The following is a 13,586-nucleotide window of genomic DNA, read 5'->3' on the forward strand; positions in this document are numbered from 1 at the left end:
TACCAAACTCCGCTAAGACTTTTCCCCACACATCTCTAGCAAGACAACAATCCATGAATAAATGGCTAGAGGATTCCCCTGCTTGCTTGCAACAAACGCACCACCCAGGGGACAAGCAAAGGTAAGGTCTTCTTCTCTGCATGTTGTCTGCAGTGTTTAATTTATCGTTGAAAACCAACCAACCAAACACTTTTACTTTCGAGGGAGAGACACTTTTCCACAAAGACTTTTCCCACTCCCGAACTGAACCCAACTGAGGATAACTCAACCTCCGAAAGGCCGATTTGCAAGAGAAGACTTCACTTACTTCAGGTGTCCAAGCCCTCCGATCTTCCAAAATTGCTGGCAAAGCCACCCTCTCTAACAACCGTGACAACTCGGTGAGGCTGGTGATCTCCCTAATGAACAAATTCCTTCTAAAACGCAAATCCCAACTCACATTATGCAAGCCCGACTCCCCTCCGAGAACCACCAAATCCTTAATCACACAGTTACTGGAGGTAGAAACCAAAAATAAATCAGGGAATTGATACTTTAAAGGTGCACCGTTAATCCAAGTATCTTCCCAAAAACGAATACGATCCCCTTTCCCCACCTTGAAACTAACCAACTGAAAATATTCCTCATAAAGAGAAGAAATATTTTTCCACGGGCCCCGACAGACAACCTCCCTCCTCTACCAGTGTCCCAAAGACCTCCATCCCCCCCATATCTACTCAGCACCACTCTATGCCACAAGGTATCTTTTTCCAACGGAAAACGCCACAGCCACTTCATGAGTAAAGCCTTGTTTCTTGCTTCCAGATTACCAATTCCAAGGCCACCATGGTCCCGAGAATTACAAACTTCTTTCCAAGAGACTAGATGGTCCGACTTGTTGTGATCCGCACCTTCCCAAAGAAAGTCCCGCATCAGCTTTTCCAAAACATCTATCACCCCTTTAGGAATACGGAATAACGACAAGTAATACACCGGAAGAGAAGAAAGAATCGATTGAATAAGTGTCAATCTACCTCCCCTAGAAAGGAAAGCACATTTCCACCCATCCAACCGCTTTACACAGCTCGAAACGACGGGGTCCCAAAAACCTTTGTTGCGAGGGGAAGCCCCCAGAGGAAGTCCCAAATACTTTATAGGCTATTGACCCACCTCACACCCAATCTCCCTTGCACGAAGTTCCACTAATTCCTCCTCCAAGTTAATCCCTAACAATTGGCATTTCTGCAGATTAATAGAAAGTCCAGAAACCACACCAAAGACGCTCAGAATATCCAACAACGTTGACAGAGATTCATTATCTTCCACAAAGAAGATTGTATCGTATGCGAACTGAAGGTGGCTAACTTCCACAAGATCTTTTCCTACTTTGAAACCTCGTAATGCCGAAACGCTCTTAGCCTTGTCCACCATCCTCCCCAAAACATCAACAACCAAGGTAAACAAGAAAGGTGAAAGGGAATCCCCTTGACGAAGACCTCTAGAACCCTTAAATTTCCCTCTCGGTCTCCCATTTAAAAACACCGAGAACGAAACAGAAGACAAACACCCCCGCATCCACTTCCTCCAAACTTCACCAAAACCTTTCTTATCCAGAACGAAGCCCAGGAAGTCCCAATCGACACAATCGTAAGCTTTTGCAAAATCAATTTTGAAAACCCAACCCTTCTTGCCTTTACTCCGATACTCCTCCACCGCCTCATTGGCCACTAACACCGTATCCAAAATCTGCCTACCCTCTACGAAGGCACCTTGAGTCTCAGCAATTGTATCAGAAAGAACTCCTCTAAGGCGACCAGCCAACACCTTTGAAATAATTTTGTAGAGACTAGTCACCAAACTGATTGGCCTGAAATCTCTCACCCGACAACTATTCAACTTCTTCGGGATTAGGCAAATGTATGTCTCATTCGTCTTCCCATGAATAATCCCATCCTTAAAGAAGCCATCGAACACTGCATGAATATCAGACTTGATAGTATCCCAATTGTCCTGATAGAAAGCCATAGAGAAACCATCCGGTCCCGGAGCCTTAGACCCATCGCACTCGAAAACTGATCGACGAATTTCCTCTTCCGAGAAAGGCCTCTCAAGGAGAGAGGACAAAAAGGAGGGAATAGGCTCCCAAGAGATACCTTCCACACCACTCCACCTCCTATGGACACAGGAATACAGCGAAGAGTAAAAACCAACAATTTCCTTTTCAATATCCACTTCTTTGTCTAGGATAGTACCGTCCTCTTGCTCAATTCTAGAGATGAAATTCCTAGCTTTACGAGCACTTAGAATACTATGGAAGAGCTTTGAATTAGAATCTCCTTGTTTAGCCTACTGACATTTTGACTTAAACCAAACTCCTCTCTCCTCTTCAAAAACAACTTGCTGCCATTCTTTCTTAATCTTCCTTCGCTCCAAAAGAAAATGATCATTCCACTGGCTACCTTCCTCTAATCTATCCAACTCAAACATCCTTCTTTCCAAGGACTGTTTAAGCAAAGATCTTGACTCAAAAACCTCCCGACTCCACCCCTTAATTTTATCTTTAACCAACGCAAGTTGTTCCATGAAACCATATCCCGGCCACCCCAACAACGAAGACGAGTTCCACCACTTTTGACAAAGAGCCTTGAAATCTTTATGCTTAAGCCAAGAATTATTAAATCTGAAAGGGCTAGGGCCCCACGAAGGAGGGTTGGAATCCAACACAATAGGACAATGGTCTGAGACGAGACGAACCAACACTTCCTGGCGAATGAAAGGATAAAACTCAGTCCATAATGGCGAAAATAAAAATCTGTCAAGCCTACTACAAATAGGCCTCTGCCTGAAATTAGTCCATGTAAAACGACCATTATGGAGCTCAGGATCCACCAAGTTCATCTCTCTGATCAGTGCGTCAAAATTCTTCATGCTGCTAGTGTTAGACGTGCTGTTTAGTTTCTCATCTCCTCTCCTTACCACATTAAAATCTCCCCCCAAACACCAATGACTACCACAAATGACATGTAAACCTGCTAATTCATCCCAAAAACTATCCCGTTTACCATAAACCACAGGCCCGTAGACACCGGAAAACCACCAAGGGTCCTTACCCTCAGCCTCAATTCGAATGGAAACTGTGAACTCCCCTACCAAAGAATCGGAAACTGAGACACTACGAGTATCCCAAACCACTAAAGTTCCACCTGATCTTCCTATTGCCGGCTGAAAAATCCAAGCTTTAAATCTAGATCTCCAAATACTCCCTATGAAACTCCTGTCTATTTTAACCTTTTTCACCTCTTGAAGCACGATAATATCAGGATTAACCTTACAGATGGTTTCTTTAATGACCCTCCGCTTCTCACTATTGCCACTACCCCTTACATTCCATGATAAAATCTTCATGAGAATTTTCGACGCCCAAACTTTCTCTTCTTATCAAACTTAACATTAAACTCAAGTTTCTTAAGTTCACGAACACTCTTTTTAGGCAAAGAAAAAGGGCTCCCAATCTCTTCCCCCCCTTGATTACTAGTTAGTAAAGAAATTCCAAACGATTCCATCACTGAAGCAAGCCTGGAGAAATCATGAGGCCTGTCTACCTCTTCCACAGTAATTTCCTCTGAACCCACGTTCTCTTTCTGGGATCCAGAAACCTGGTTAACCACCAAACTTTCCTCTTCAACTTCTTCACCCCACAGCCTTCTAGCTTGGACTATGATATCTTCAAATTCCTCCCTGTCTGCCTCAGAGTCCAAATCAACATCCTCCTCCTCTGAACTACAGTTTTCCAAAACACCATCTTCCACTGAACCAATGAATTCATCCTCTCCCACATCCTGACCACTAGACATCGAAGTCTGTAGCTGTTCTTCTATAAGAGAAAAACTCTCTGGGCATAAATCCTTAGGCCTACGTTGATAAACTTTCAGGCATTTAGATAATAAGTCAAAGCTCGTCTCTTCTATTGCTGACTTATGAAGAGAAACCTCCCCACGGCACCGAACTGTTTCTGAATGGTCTTTCCAAAGTAAAATATTGCCTTTGCCGAAGTCCTCACAAGTCTTTGGGCTTCTAATCCTTCGAAGGGGTCTAGTCCAAGAAGTTTTTAAACTCTTTAAGGGTCGGCAGCCCACTTCAAAGTCCATAAACCTTGGATTGAAGAGAGCCCTAACATGTAAAAGTTGAATAATAAAAGAAGCAGTCCTGTTATTCAAAGTGAAAGCCCAGCCCAACCTTCCAAATGAAAAAGTAATAATAGCCTTCTGTATAGAACACGTGGAAATTTTGAAAGAGGAGAGGCGGATACACGTGCTCTCCTTCTCCTTTACTGTAGAGGACAAGTCAGAAAAAAGTCTTTGGAAAATAGACTTTAAAGGGGAGCAATAAATTAGGGAAACGGTCCCTGCTGTTACGCGATCTGCACACTGAAAATCCGCCGTCTCATTAATGACGCCATGAGACTGGGAGCCGCTTTGGTTGATCTCCGGCCACACCTCAACCGCTGCACCTCTTGACCCCGGCGCCACCCCATCTGGACATCCCTCTCTCTGAAACTCTGTCGGCGCCTTCGGAATCTCAGAAACAGCCACCGGATCCTGGGTTGTTTTTCTAACCCAGACTTTTCTCCTAACTCTTTGATTCTCCTTTGATTTTCCTTGATTTTCGAGCTGTACTCCTTTGTCGACAACCATATTCTTAGCCCCCAAACTTCGGTCACCAACTTGGGACTGTAAAGGCTGATCATCTAGGTTGAACAACTTTAGAACTATGCTGCTTCCTTCATACGGAAGGGAGATTGACCCCGGAATGAAGCCATTAGAATCTCCAAACATTCTCAGCCGCGCAACAGAAATATCCCTCATCTCTAAAGAACCTTTGTCCACTGCCATTAAACCACCACAAAGAGTCCCAATGACCTTGAACACGTGATTATTCCAGATATTGAGAGGGATGCCCTCGATCCCAATCCAATTTTGGAAACAACTGACTTTCCTATTTGCCACCTGATTATACCAATTCCAAGGTTGAAAGAAAACCTGCATGTCTGCAATAGTGATCTCCCTTCTACGTATTAGTTCCTGTTGTAAGCCTTCATGAGGGCACCAAATAATCATTCTATCATCAGAGACAAAAGTTGAATCCACCTTGACTCCTAGGACTTCCTGTAATCCTTCAAAAAATTTCTTCCACTGATGCTTGCTTTTGCTACGAAAAACCATCACTGCATGACCCTTTTTGCCCGAGAAGAATTGACTGGCTCGACTTCTAAACTTTTCATCAATCTCCTTCTCTTCATTCCCTGCTACCATGGAGGCCCACGACTTCTTAGATAGGCTAGCTTTTTGATGTAGCTCCTTCTGGTTGAAACCTGCCTGTCTCCCAACCGAACCAAGAAGGAAATTGTTCAGTTCCATCCAGCAAGATTCCCAACCTTCATCCGGGATAATGACGCATCTGATAGCACTATGAATAAAGGTTGAAACTTTGAGAAAAACTCCTCTGATATTACTGAAACATTCCAATGTCACCCTCTGGATATTGTTCCTGAAAACGCTTCTGAAACCTTTCCTATTGGCATCCTTCGAACCCGACAAACGCCTAATCTCATCAACCAACCACCTTGCGCCTTCTAAGGACAGCCTAATCTCAAATCCAGATAACCTTGTTCTTTCACACAAACGGACAGCCCCACCGTCGTTGGCCAAAGTGACCATGAAAACCTTGTGCTCTGTTTTGAAACTCCAATAACGATGAGGTTTGTTCCTGGAATTATCAAGAACGGAGTCATTTTTACGTCCAATTCCAGTGGGGAAATGGATATTTTGCTTCACAAAACCAGTGGGGTTATTGTTATTATTATTATTATTATTGTTATTGTTATTGTTATTGTTATTGTTATTGTTATTGTTATTGTTATTATTTGTTTGTTTGTGGCTAAACTTTAGCTGCTTAAGCTCTGCTTATTTAACTTGGTTCATCAAAGTCACACATACCTTTTTGGTGAAAGGAATGTTTCTTGATCATAATGTGCCTTGACTTTGAGTACGTCTTGTTCATATTTTAGTGGGCAGACATCCCTCTTTAGTTATATATAAATTTATCTGGGAAGGTCATGCATGCATTGTGTAAGAGAATGACATCTTTCTCTATTCTAAAATTTGGGTTGGCAAAGTTTGTTTTCAATTGGTGTGCCTGTTGTGGTAATAGAACATTGCCCCCAATCTAGATTTTTAAACTTTAATTTAAAAATAAGTTATAACAATATTAGATTATTATGTGAGCTACCTGGATCAGCTGGATAGGACTCGCAATTAATGGTTCATTAATTTTTTTCATAATATGCAGGTCTATGAGACAATAACTGGGGTTAAGGTTGAGGGGAAACTTCCGTTACTTAAGAAAGAATCTGTCCTTACTTCCCTTCCATCTGAGTGGCCAGTTGATCCCATTAATGATATACAAACACTTAATCAGAACTCTTCAAAAACTTTGGTTGTTCTTGATGATGATCCAACAGGAACCCAAACTGTACATGACATTGAGGTCTTAACTGAATGGTATGTGTCCTTTCCTGTCCCTTGTTCTATGTACACTTCAATATATATATATATATATATAATAATAAGAGACCAATATATGTTATTCTTAGGTGTTGCTGCAGTTCTCCTGTAATAACTTGTGCTACTTATTATCTAATTTTCCAATTTTCTTTTCTTCAATATAAGTGAAGCCTCTGTGAAATTTATTGTAAAAAGGAAAGAGGACCTTGGTGAAAGTTGTTTCGCAGTTCACTGTAAATTTATTTTTAATTTTTTGCAGGACTGTTAATTCACTTACTGAGCAATTCAAAAAGGCTCCTCAATGCTTTTTCATTTTAACCAATTCCAGGGCATTGAGCCCTGATAAGGTACGTGTTAACCAAAAAATAATTGTTATGCAATTTCTAAGCATTTGTCGTAGAGAAAAAAAAGGACGATAGTCTTTTCAAAATTGTTTTTATATGATGAGGAATAACCTTCATAGCTCTAATTGTTTTAAAGTGATGCTGACAAGTATAGAAATGATGTACAGGCCAGTGCATTGATTAAAGATATATGCCAGAACCTGCAAGCAGCAGCTGACTCAGTAAAAAATGCTGATTATACTGTAGTTTTGCGAGGTGATTCAACCTTACGAGGTCATTTTCCAGAGGCAAGTTACTTTTAATTATTTTTTGGTCACAGACAGCGCTAACACGAGATTTATACTTTTAATTCATATTACAAAATGAAACTGCCTTGCTCTCTTTTAGGAAGCTGATGCTGCTAGCTCAGTACTAGGTGAGATGGATGCATGGATCATCTGCCCCTTTTTCCTTCAAGGAGGCCGTTACACTATTGGCGATATTCACTATGTAGCAGATTCTGACAAGTAATACTCTGCTCTTTTTTTTTTTTTTTTTTTTTAATAATAGTGCATCTGACTTGTACTAGAGTGTAAGGCCTTGATGGATAATGACATCTGCAGACTTGTTCCTGCTGGAGACACAGAGTTTGCAAAAGATGCTTCTTTTGGCTACAAATCTTCTAATCTCCGTGAGGTCTAATTTCATAGTCTACTTGGAATCAGTTTTATTTTAATGCAGATTACATTATACTTTAAAAAATGTTCACTGTAATTGAGACCTTTATGAAAAATTTAGTGGGTAGAGGAGAAGACGAGTGGCCGCGTTCCAGCCAGTAGTGTTGCTTCTATTTCTATCCAGCTTCTGAGAAAAGGTGGGCCAGATGCTGTTTGTGAGCGTCTATGTAGTTTGCAGAAGGTATACTTTTGTTGTTGCAAACATTAACATACCACAATACATAATTCACCAACACTTTATTTCTTGTTCCAAAGTCAATATGGTATTAGCAGGTGTTAAAAAAAGTTGGGAAAATAAATGAAAAATAATATAATAAATTTGGATTTTTGTACTTGGGCTTACCTACTAAAGAACATTGCTTCTTTGTCTAAAATAATATAATTATATTTTGATATTATGCTTCACTTACAGCATTCCCTGTGTAATTGAGATTTCATCAATGCTACTTACACTATCGTGCTTGATTGTTTGAAATGTGTGTATTAGTAATGTTCAAATGGGAGTGTGTGTTAAGTTATGCTTTTGCTCTCTCTGATTCAAGTAAGTAAATGAAACAGGGGTCAACATGCATAGTTAATGCAGCTAGTGAAAGAGACATGGCTGTCTTTGCAGCAGGAATGATAAAGGCTAGTAGCTCTCTACTTTGATACCCTTCTTTGGCGTATGTTGATTTTTTTTTTCTTAGCTTGTTTTCACTTTTTAATATGCAGGCAGAAATGAAGGGAAAGCGATACTTATGCCGGACTGCTGCTAGTTTTGTATCTACGCGTGTTGGAATTGTCTCAAAAGCTCCAATTTTGCCTAAGGATATAGGAATTAACAAACAAAGGAATGGTGGTCTCATTGTTGTGGGATCATATGTCCCAAAAACCACAAAACAGGTTGGACCAGCAATCTGTTGATTAATTTCTGTCTTCATGTATGCTATGTTCATAATTCCCTAAATGTTTCAACCTCGAACACAGGTTGAAGAGCTTAAATTACAATGTGACCAGAGTTTAAGAAGCATTGAGGTGATCCGCTTACCTAATATTTGAATATTTTTTTTTTGATGTTTAATATAAACCTCATAAATTATTGTTGAGGGTTTATTTAAGGCTGTATGTAAGGGATATGAGTTTCTTGTCCTTGAATGAGTTATCTAAAAAGTACAAACTTTCTGAAATCTTGAAGTTTAATTTCTGAGAGAATTTATATTCCTCTACCTTTTTTGAAGGACCTATTAGTATCATTTTCTTAGAAAAGAGATGAAAAAATATGGAAACGATAACCACATGTGAATGGACACACACATATACTCACATAATACAGTCATTTCATGCATATACTAAGCTGCACATCTGTGGTTGAACTGACAATGAATATCGGGATTGAATTTGTTATTATATTCTTTTCACCTTTTGTAAATACGAAATCTGAAAATGACATGTCATCGTCCATAGGTGTCTGTGGCCAAACTTGCTATGGGACCTACAGAAGAGAGGGCAGAGGAAATCATTAGAGCAGCTGAGATGGCAGATGTTTTCCTAAGGTGTCGTAAGGACACCCTAATAATGACCAGTAGAGAGCTTATCACTGGAAAAAGTTAGTCTCTCCATTAATTTTTTCTTAGATGCTATGTATTTCTCTCTATAGTAATGCATCATATGCAAAAGAGCTTTTTCTACTTGTTTAGTTATTGCCAATAATATTTTTTTAAAAAAAATATAAAAAAAATATGAATATTTAAGATAAATAAGTAGATTGGTTTACATGTCCTTTGGCTAGACAATAACCTGATTGGATGGAAATGATCCCTCTATGTCTTGGCTTTCTTCTTTTCATTCTTTGTGATTCTGTCACTTTCTAAAAAAAAAATAATAATAATGGATTATTCAAGAGAGCATCATCAACTTGCTTTTTCTTAGTCGCTTATCTCTTTTTACTAGAAAATAACATGGAATAGTTCATTCCCCCGACCCCTCAATTACTTAAGCTACGTATTCTTTTTTCATCAAATGGGAAATTATTTTTGTTGGCAGCTTCCTCTGAGAGTTTGGAGATTAACTTCAAAGTGAGTTCTGCACTGGTGGAAATAGTCAGGAAGATTACTATAAAACCTCGTTACATTCTTGCCAAGGTAATTCCAAGTTTTCAAATCAACATATATTTCCACTTTTTATGTGGTGGGTGTGTTTAGAAGTGATAAATTACAGCGCTGCTTGCTAAAGACCACACTAGTATGACTAGATAACGACTTAATTTACCCTACTAACAAAGTTGACGAGTTAAAAAGTAAAAGTTCTAATGATTAGTAAGGAGAATTAAGTAATCATCATTAAGAATTAATTTAATGATAAGAAATAAATGTGACATTTGGTTGGAAGGAATGAGAATGAAAGAATGGGAATAGGAATGAGAATGAGAAAAGGAATAAAAATTAATATGAATAAAAAAAATTGATAAAAAAATTATTAAATTTTTTTCATTCTTGTATTGGAATGATCTTTCCTCTCATTTTCAAATGAAGTAGCAATTCCACCAAAATCGTGGAAAAACCATTACAATGGAATATCATTCTAATACTCTAAAATGCATCAAAACAAAAGGAATGGAATGAAAATTGATTCCTTTCCATTCCATTACCCCAACCAAAGATTATCACGTAGCAAAGAAGTCTATACTCTATATTAAATAAAATTGAATTACTTATTTTCGTCAAATAAATGTCAAGTAAATTGATATGAATCTGTGGTACGTCCATCATTGTCTCTTTGTGCTAGTTCATGTATGGATCAGACAATTGACCGAGCTGAAAGAAGGGTTTGTGCTACTTTTCCAGTATATGTATTTGTGGAGTGAGGGTGACCTTGCTTAATGCACGAAGATGTTGGACTTAGTTTTGTTGTTTTAGTTTATGCAATAAAGCATCTTCTGAACTTTCAGGAGAAAACAATGTCTTGTTCTTTACATAATAAAATGATGGATTATAAGATTTTCTACAGCAAATGCTTCATCTGAAGATGCATCAAATCTTTTGAAATCTTTAACTATTCCTAATCTTGCTCTTGGTTACACTTAATGAACTGTGTACAAGACATTCAACGATAGTTTCTGTGGTAGGGTGGAATCACATCATCAGACATTGCTACAAAAGCCCTTGAAGTAAAATGTGCCAAAATAGTGGGACAGGCCATGGCTGGTGTTCCCTTGTGGCAGCTAGGTCCTGAAAGTAGACATCCAGGAGTTCCATATATAGTGTTTCCTGGTAATTCTGAGTTCCCAACTCTAATTTCTTTTATACTGAATCTCCTATGAGTCTTTTACTGTTAAAATGTTATTCTTTTGACTGATTTTCTTGAATTATTTGTCCTTAGGAAATGTTGGTGACAGTAACGCCGTAGCAGAGCTAGTGAAATCTTGGGCTCGTCCAGCCAGACTTTCATCAGCAAAAGAGCTTCTTTTGGTAATGGCCACCAAATTTAAAGTTTCATAGAAACATTGCCTCCTCATATATTGAACTTATTTTCTATATAGAGTGCAGAGGAGGGTGGATATGCTATAGGTGCATTCAATGTCTACAATTTGGAAGGAGTGGAGGCAGTTGTTTCTGCAGCAGAGGAAGAACAGAGTCCTGCCATATTACAGGTTTGAGTGGTTCAACTGTTTAATGTTTTTTTTTTAATATTTTAGATGTATTTCAATACTGATAAAAAATGTTACTTAAGATACAGAAAGTTGCATTAATTTTGAAAATAGTACTATATATTAAATCCTTGGATTTCTTATGTATTTTTTGTGGATCAAACATAACAGTTGGCATTCTCAAATTTGTCTTTAACCAAAGGCTGGTAATAATTTTAAATAAAAACTAATTGTTCTTTTTCTTTCTGCAGATTCATCCTAGTTCTTTGAAACATGGAGGGATTCCTTTGGTCGCATGTTGCCTAGCTGCTGCTGAACAAGCCAGTGTAAGTGGAATTTTGGATACCAATAATATGATGAGAGACACAGGAAAGTTAATTTGTAAATCATTTTTTAATTTTTGCAATTCTGATTCTGAACAATTTTTTCAAATCGTTTCCAATTTAATTACCTTTTCTTGATCAAATCTGTCTTCTTTTTTATTCTATTAGAAACATAGCGTTCTGCTAATATATAAGAAAATATGTTGAGATGCTAGTAGGCTGTTGTCACTGATCAGATTATTACTAATGTGACACTTTAGTCCTGTAATTTTCTCAATATGATGGTCATAATCCATAAACATGTTTGGCAGGTTCCCATCACGGTCCATTTTGATCATGGAACTTCAAAAAAAGACCTTGTGGATGCGCTCGAGTTGGTAAGTTGACTTTCTATCCTAATGTTCTATATTTAGTATTTAGATTCTGTCAAATTTATCTATTATTGTTGAGCATTACCTAATTATCTTTCATAATGTGAATCTTTTTGCTTCAGGGTTTTGATTCACTTATGGTAGACGGTTCACATCTTTCCTTCAAAGACAACGTCTCGTACACAAAGTATATATCACTTTTAGCACACACAAAAGGGATGCTGGTAGAAGCTGAATTAGGAAGATTGTCGGGGACAGAAGATGACCTGACTGTTGAAGATTATGAAGCAAGGCTGACAGACATTAACCAGGTCAATATTTTCTCCTAATTCTAGAATTTCTGAGGGTGACAAATAATCTTAATGTTTAAAAATAAAAACTTCCAAATTCGTGACAAAGCTGCAATAATTTCAGGCTCAAGAGTTCATTGATGAGACTGGTATAGATTCTTTGGCAGTATGTATTGGAAACGTCCATGGAAAGTATCCTGCAAGTGGTCCAAGTCTTAAACTTGATTTGCTTAAGGTTGATTCTTGATGCTTAGCCAATGGCCATTATTTACGCGTTTTCTTTTTTTTTCTGCCAATGCAAATAAAATTATAACATCTTAATCTAAAATTTGCAACCTTTTGTACCTGCCTATCTAGAACTTGCCTGACCTTTTGGGTTTCATTAGCATGCCCAAGAGATTGAAGGCTATAGTTTGAACAATCAGATTTACTTGAAAAGCGTAGGCCTCATATTGAAAGATGGTAATATACCATTGTGGATCCCATTTTTAAGGCTACTGATTCAAAAACTCATTTAACATGAAGGATTTGCATGCTTTGTGTTCAAAGAAAGGAGTCTTTGTGGTTCTTCATGGAGCTTCTGGTCTGTCTGAGGAACTTATCAAGGTGCGTTCCTTTATAGCAAACACTTAGGAGTTTCAGTTTCATTTCCATTTCATAAAATCACAGACAGACCTTATTAGACTTTTCATCTGTATTGTGAAATTTCAAGACCACTTCGATTATTAAACACTCATCTTTTGGCTCTTTTTTTTTTTTTTTACAGGAATGCGTAGAGCGAGGTGTGAGAAAATTCAATGTAAACACCGAGGTGCGGAAGGCGTACATGGATTCACTTGGAAGTCCAAAGAAAGATCTTGTCCATGTTATGGCATCTGCAAAGGAAGCAATGAAAGCTGTGATTGCTGAAAAGATGCATTTATTTGGTTCAGCTGGAAAAGCTTGATCATTTAATGTCATTTATAGTTGAAACAAGATATCATTTGTCTTCCTACTAAATCGGTTACTTGTATGAACCTCTTTTATTTTGGTTCTGTTGTAAATTATGATTTGAAACTAAAATTTATTATCTTCTCTAATAATGAGCCTAGAATAGCTTCATTCCAATTTTATCACTAGAGGTGTTTCTTTCACAGTAATTTGTTTGTTGTTCCCCGTTAATTCAACAAGTGGATACTTATTGGAAACCGATTTTACACGAATATTGTAAAAATGGGCAAGACAAACTTCAACGTTGCTAATTAAAATTTGTAATTAATCAAAATGAGTAGAGATACCTGTATTTCGATAAATCATTAAAAAAATACCTTAAAAAATTTATTTACGCATATATCGTGCCACACATAAGCTATACCATAAATTGAAAAATAATCTA

The 13,586-nt window shown here is 38.0% G+C and overlaps 1 protein-coding gene across 1 annotated transcript in view; it reads left to right on the forward strand.

Annotated features, from left to right (window-relative positions):
• The window catches only part of LOC133778058 (uncharacterized), a 28,678-nt gene extending 15,352 nt beyond the window's left edge, over positions 1 to 13,326 (forward strand). The window contains exons 23-42 of the mRNA XM_062217880.1: positions 6,328 to 6,539; positions 6,802 to 6,889; positions 7,054 to 7,177; positions 7,278 to 7,392; positions 7,489 to 7,561; positions 7,664 to 7,783; positions 8,161 to 8,233; positions 8,318 to 8,484; positions 8,569 to 8,616; positions 9,046 to 9,187; positions 9,625 to 9,722; positions 10,706 to 10,850; positions 10,960 to 11,048; positions 11,120 to 11,230; positions 11,479 to 11,553; positions 11,862 to 11,927; positions 12,044 to 12,232; positions 12,336 to 12,446; positions 12,737 to 12,817; positions 12,978 to 13,326. Of these exons, the coding sequence (XP_062073864.1) occupies positions 6,328 to 6,539; positions 6,802 to 6,889; positions 7,054 to 7,177; positions 7,278 to 7,392; positions 7,489 to 7,561; positions 7,664 to 7,783; positions 8,161 to 8,233; positions 8,318 to 8,484; positions 8,569 to 8,616; positions 9,046 to 9,187; positions 9,625 to 9,722; positions 10,706 to 10,850; positions 10,960 to 11,048; positions 11,120 to 11,230; positions 11,479 to 11,553; positions 11,862 to 11,927; positions 12,044 to 12,232; positions 12,336 to 12,446; positions 12,737 to 12,817; positions 12,978 to 13,157 (2,307 nt within the window). The 3' untranslated portion in view covers positions 13,158 to 13,326. The remainder of the gene's footprint in view (positions 1 to 6,327; positions 6,540 to 6,801; positions 6,890 to 7,053; positions 7,178 to 7,277; positions 7,393 to 7,488; positions 7,562 to 7,663; positions 7,784 to 8,160; positions 8,234 to 8,317; positions 8,485 to 8,568; positions 8,617 to 9,045; positions 9,188 to 9,624; positions 9,723 to 10,705; positions 10,851 to 10,959; positions 11,049 to 11,119; positions 11,231 to 11,478; positions 11,554 to 11,861; positions 11,928 to 12,043; positions 12,233 to 12,335; positions 12,447 to 12,736; positions 12,818 to 12,977) is intronic.
• The last annotated feature ends 260 nt before the right edge of the window (positions 13,327 to 13,586 follow it).

Source organism: Humulus lupulus, chromosome 5, assembly GCF_963169125.1.
Source record: "Humulus lupulus chromosome 5, drHumLupu1.1, whole genome shotgun sequence".
NCBI lineage: Eukaryota > Viridiplantae > Streptophyta > Magnoliopsida > Rosales > Cannabaceae > Humulus > Humulus lupulus.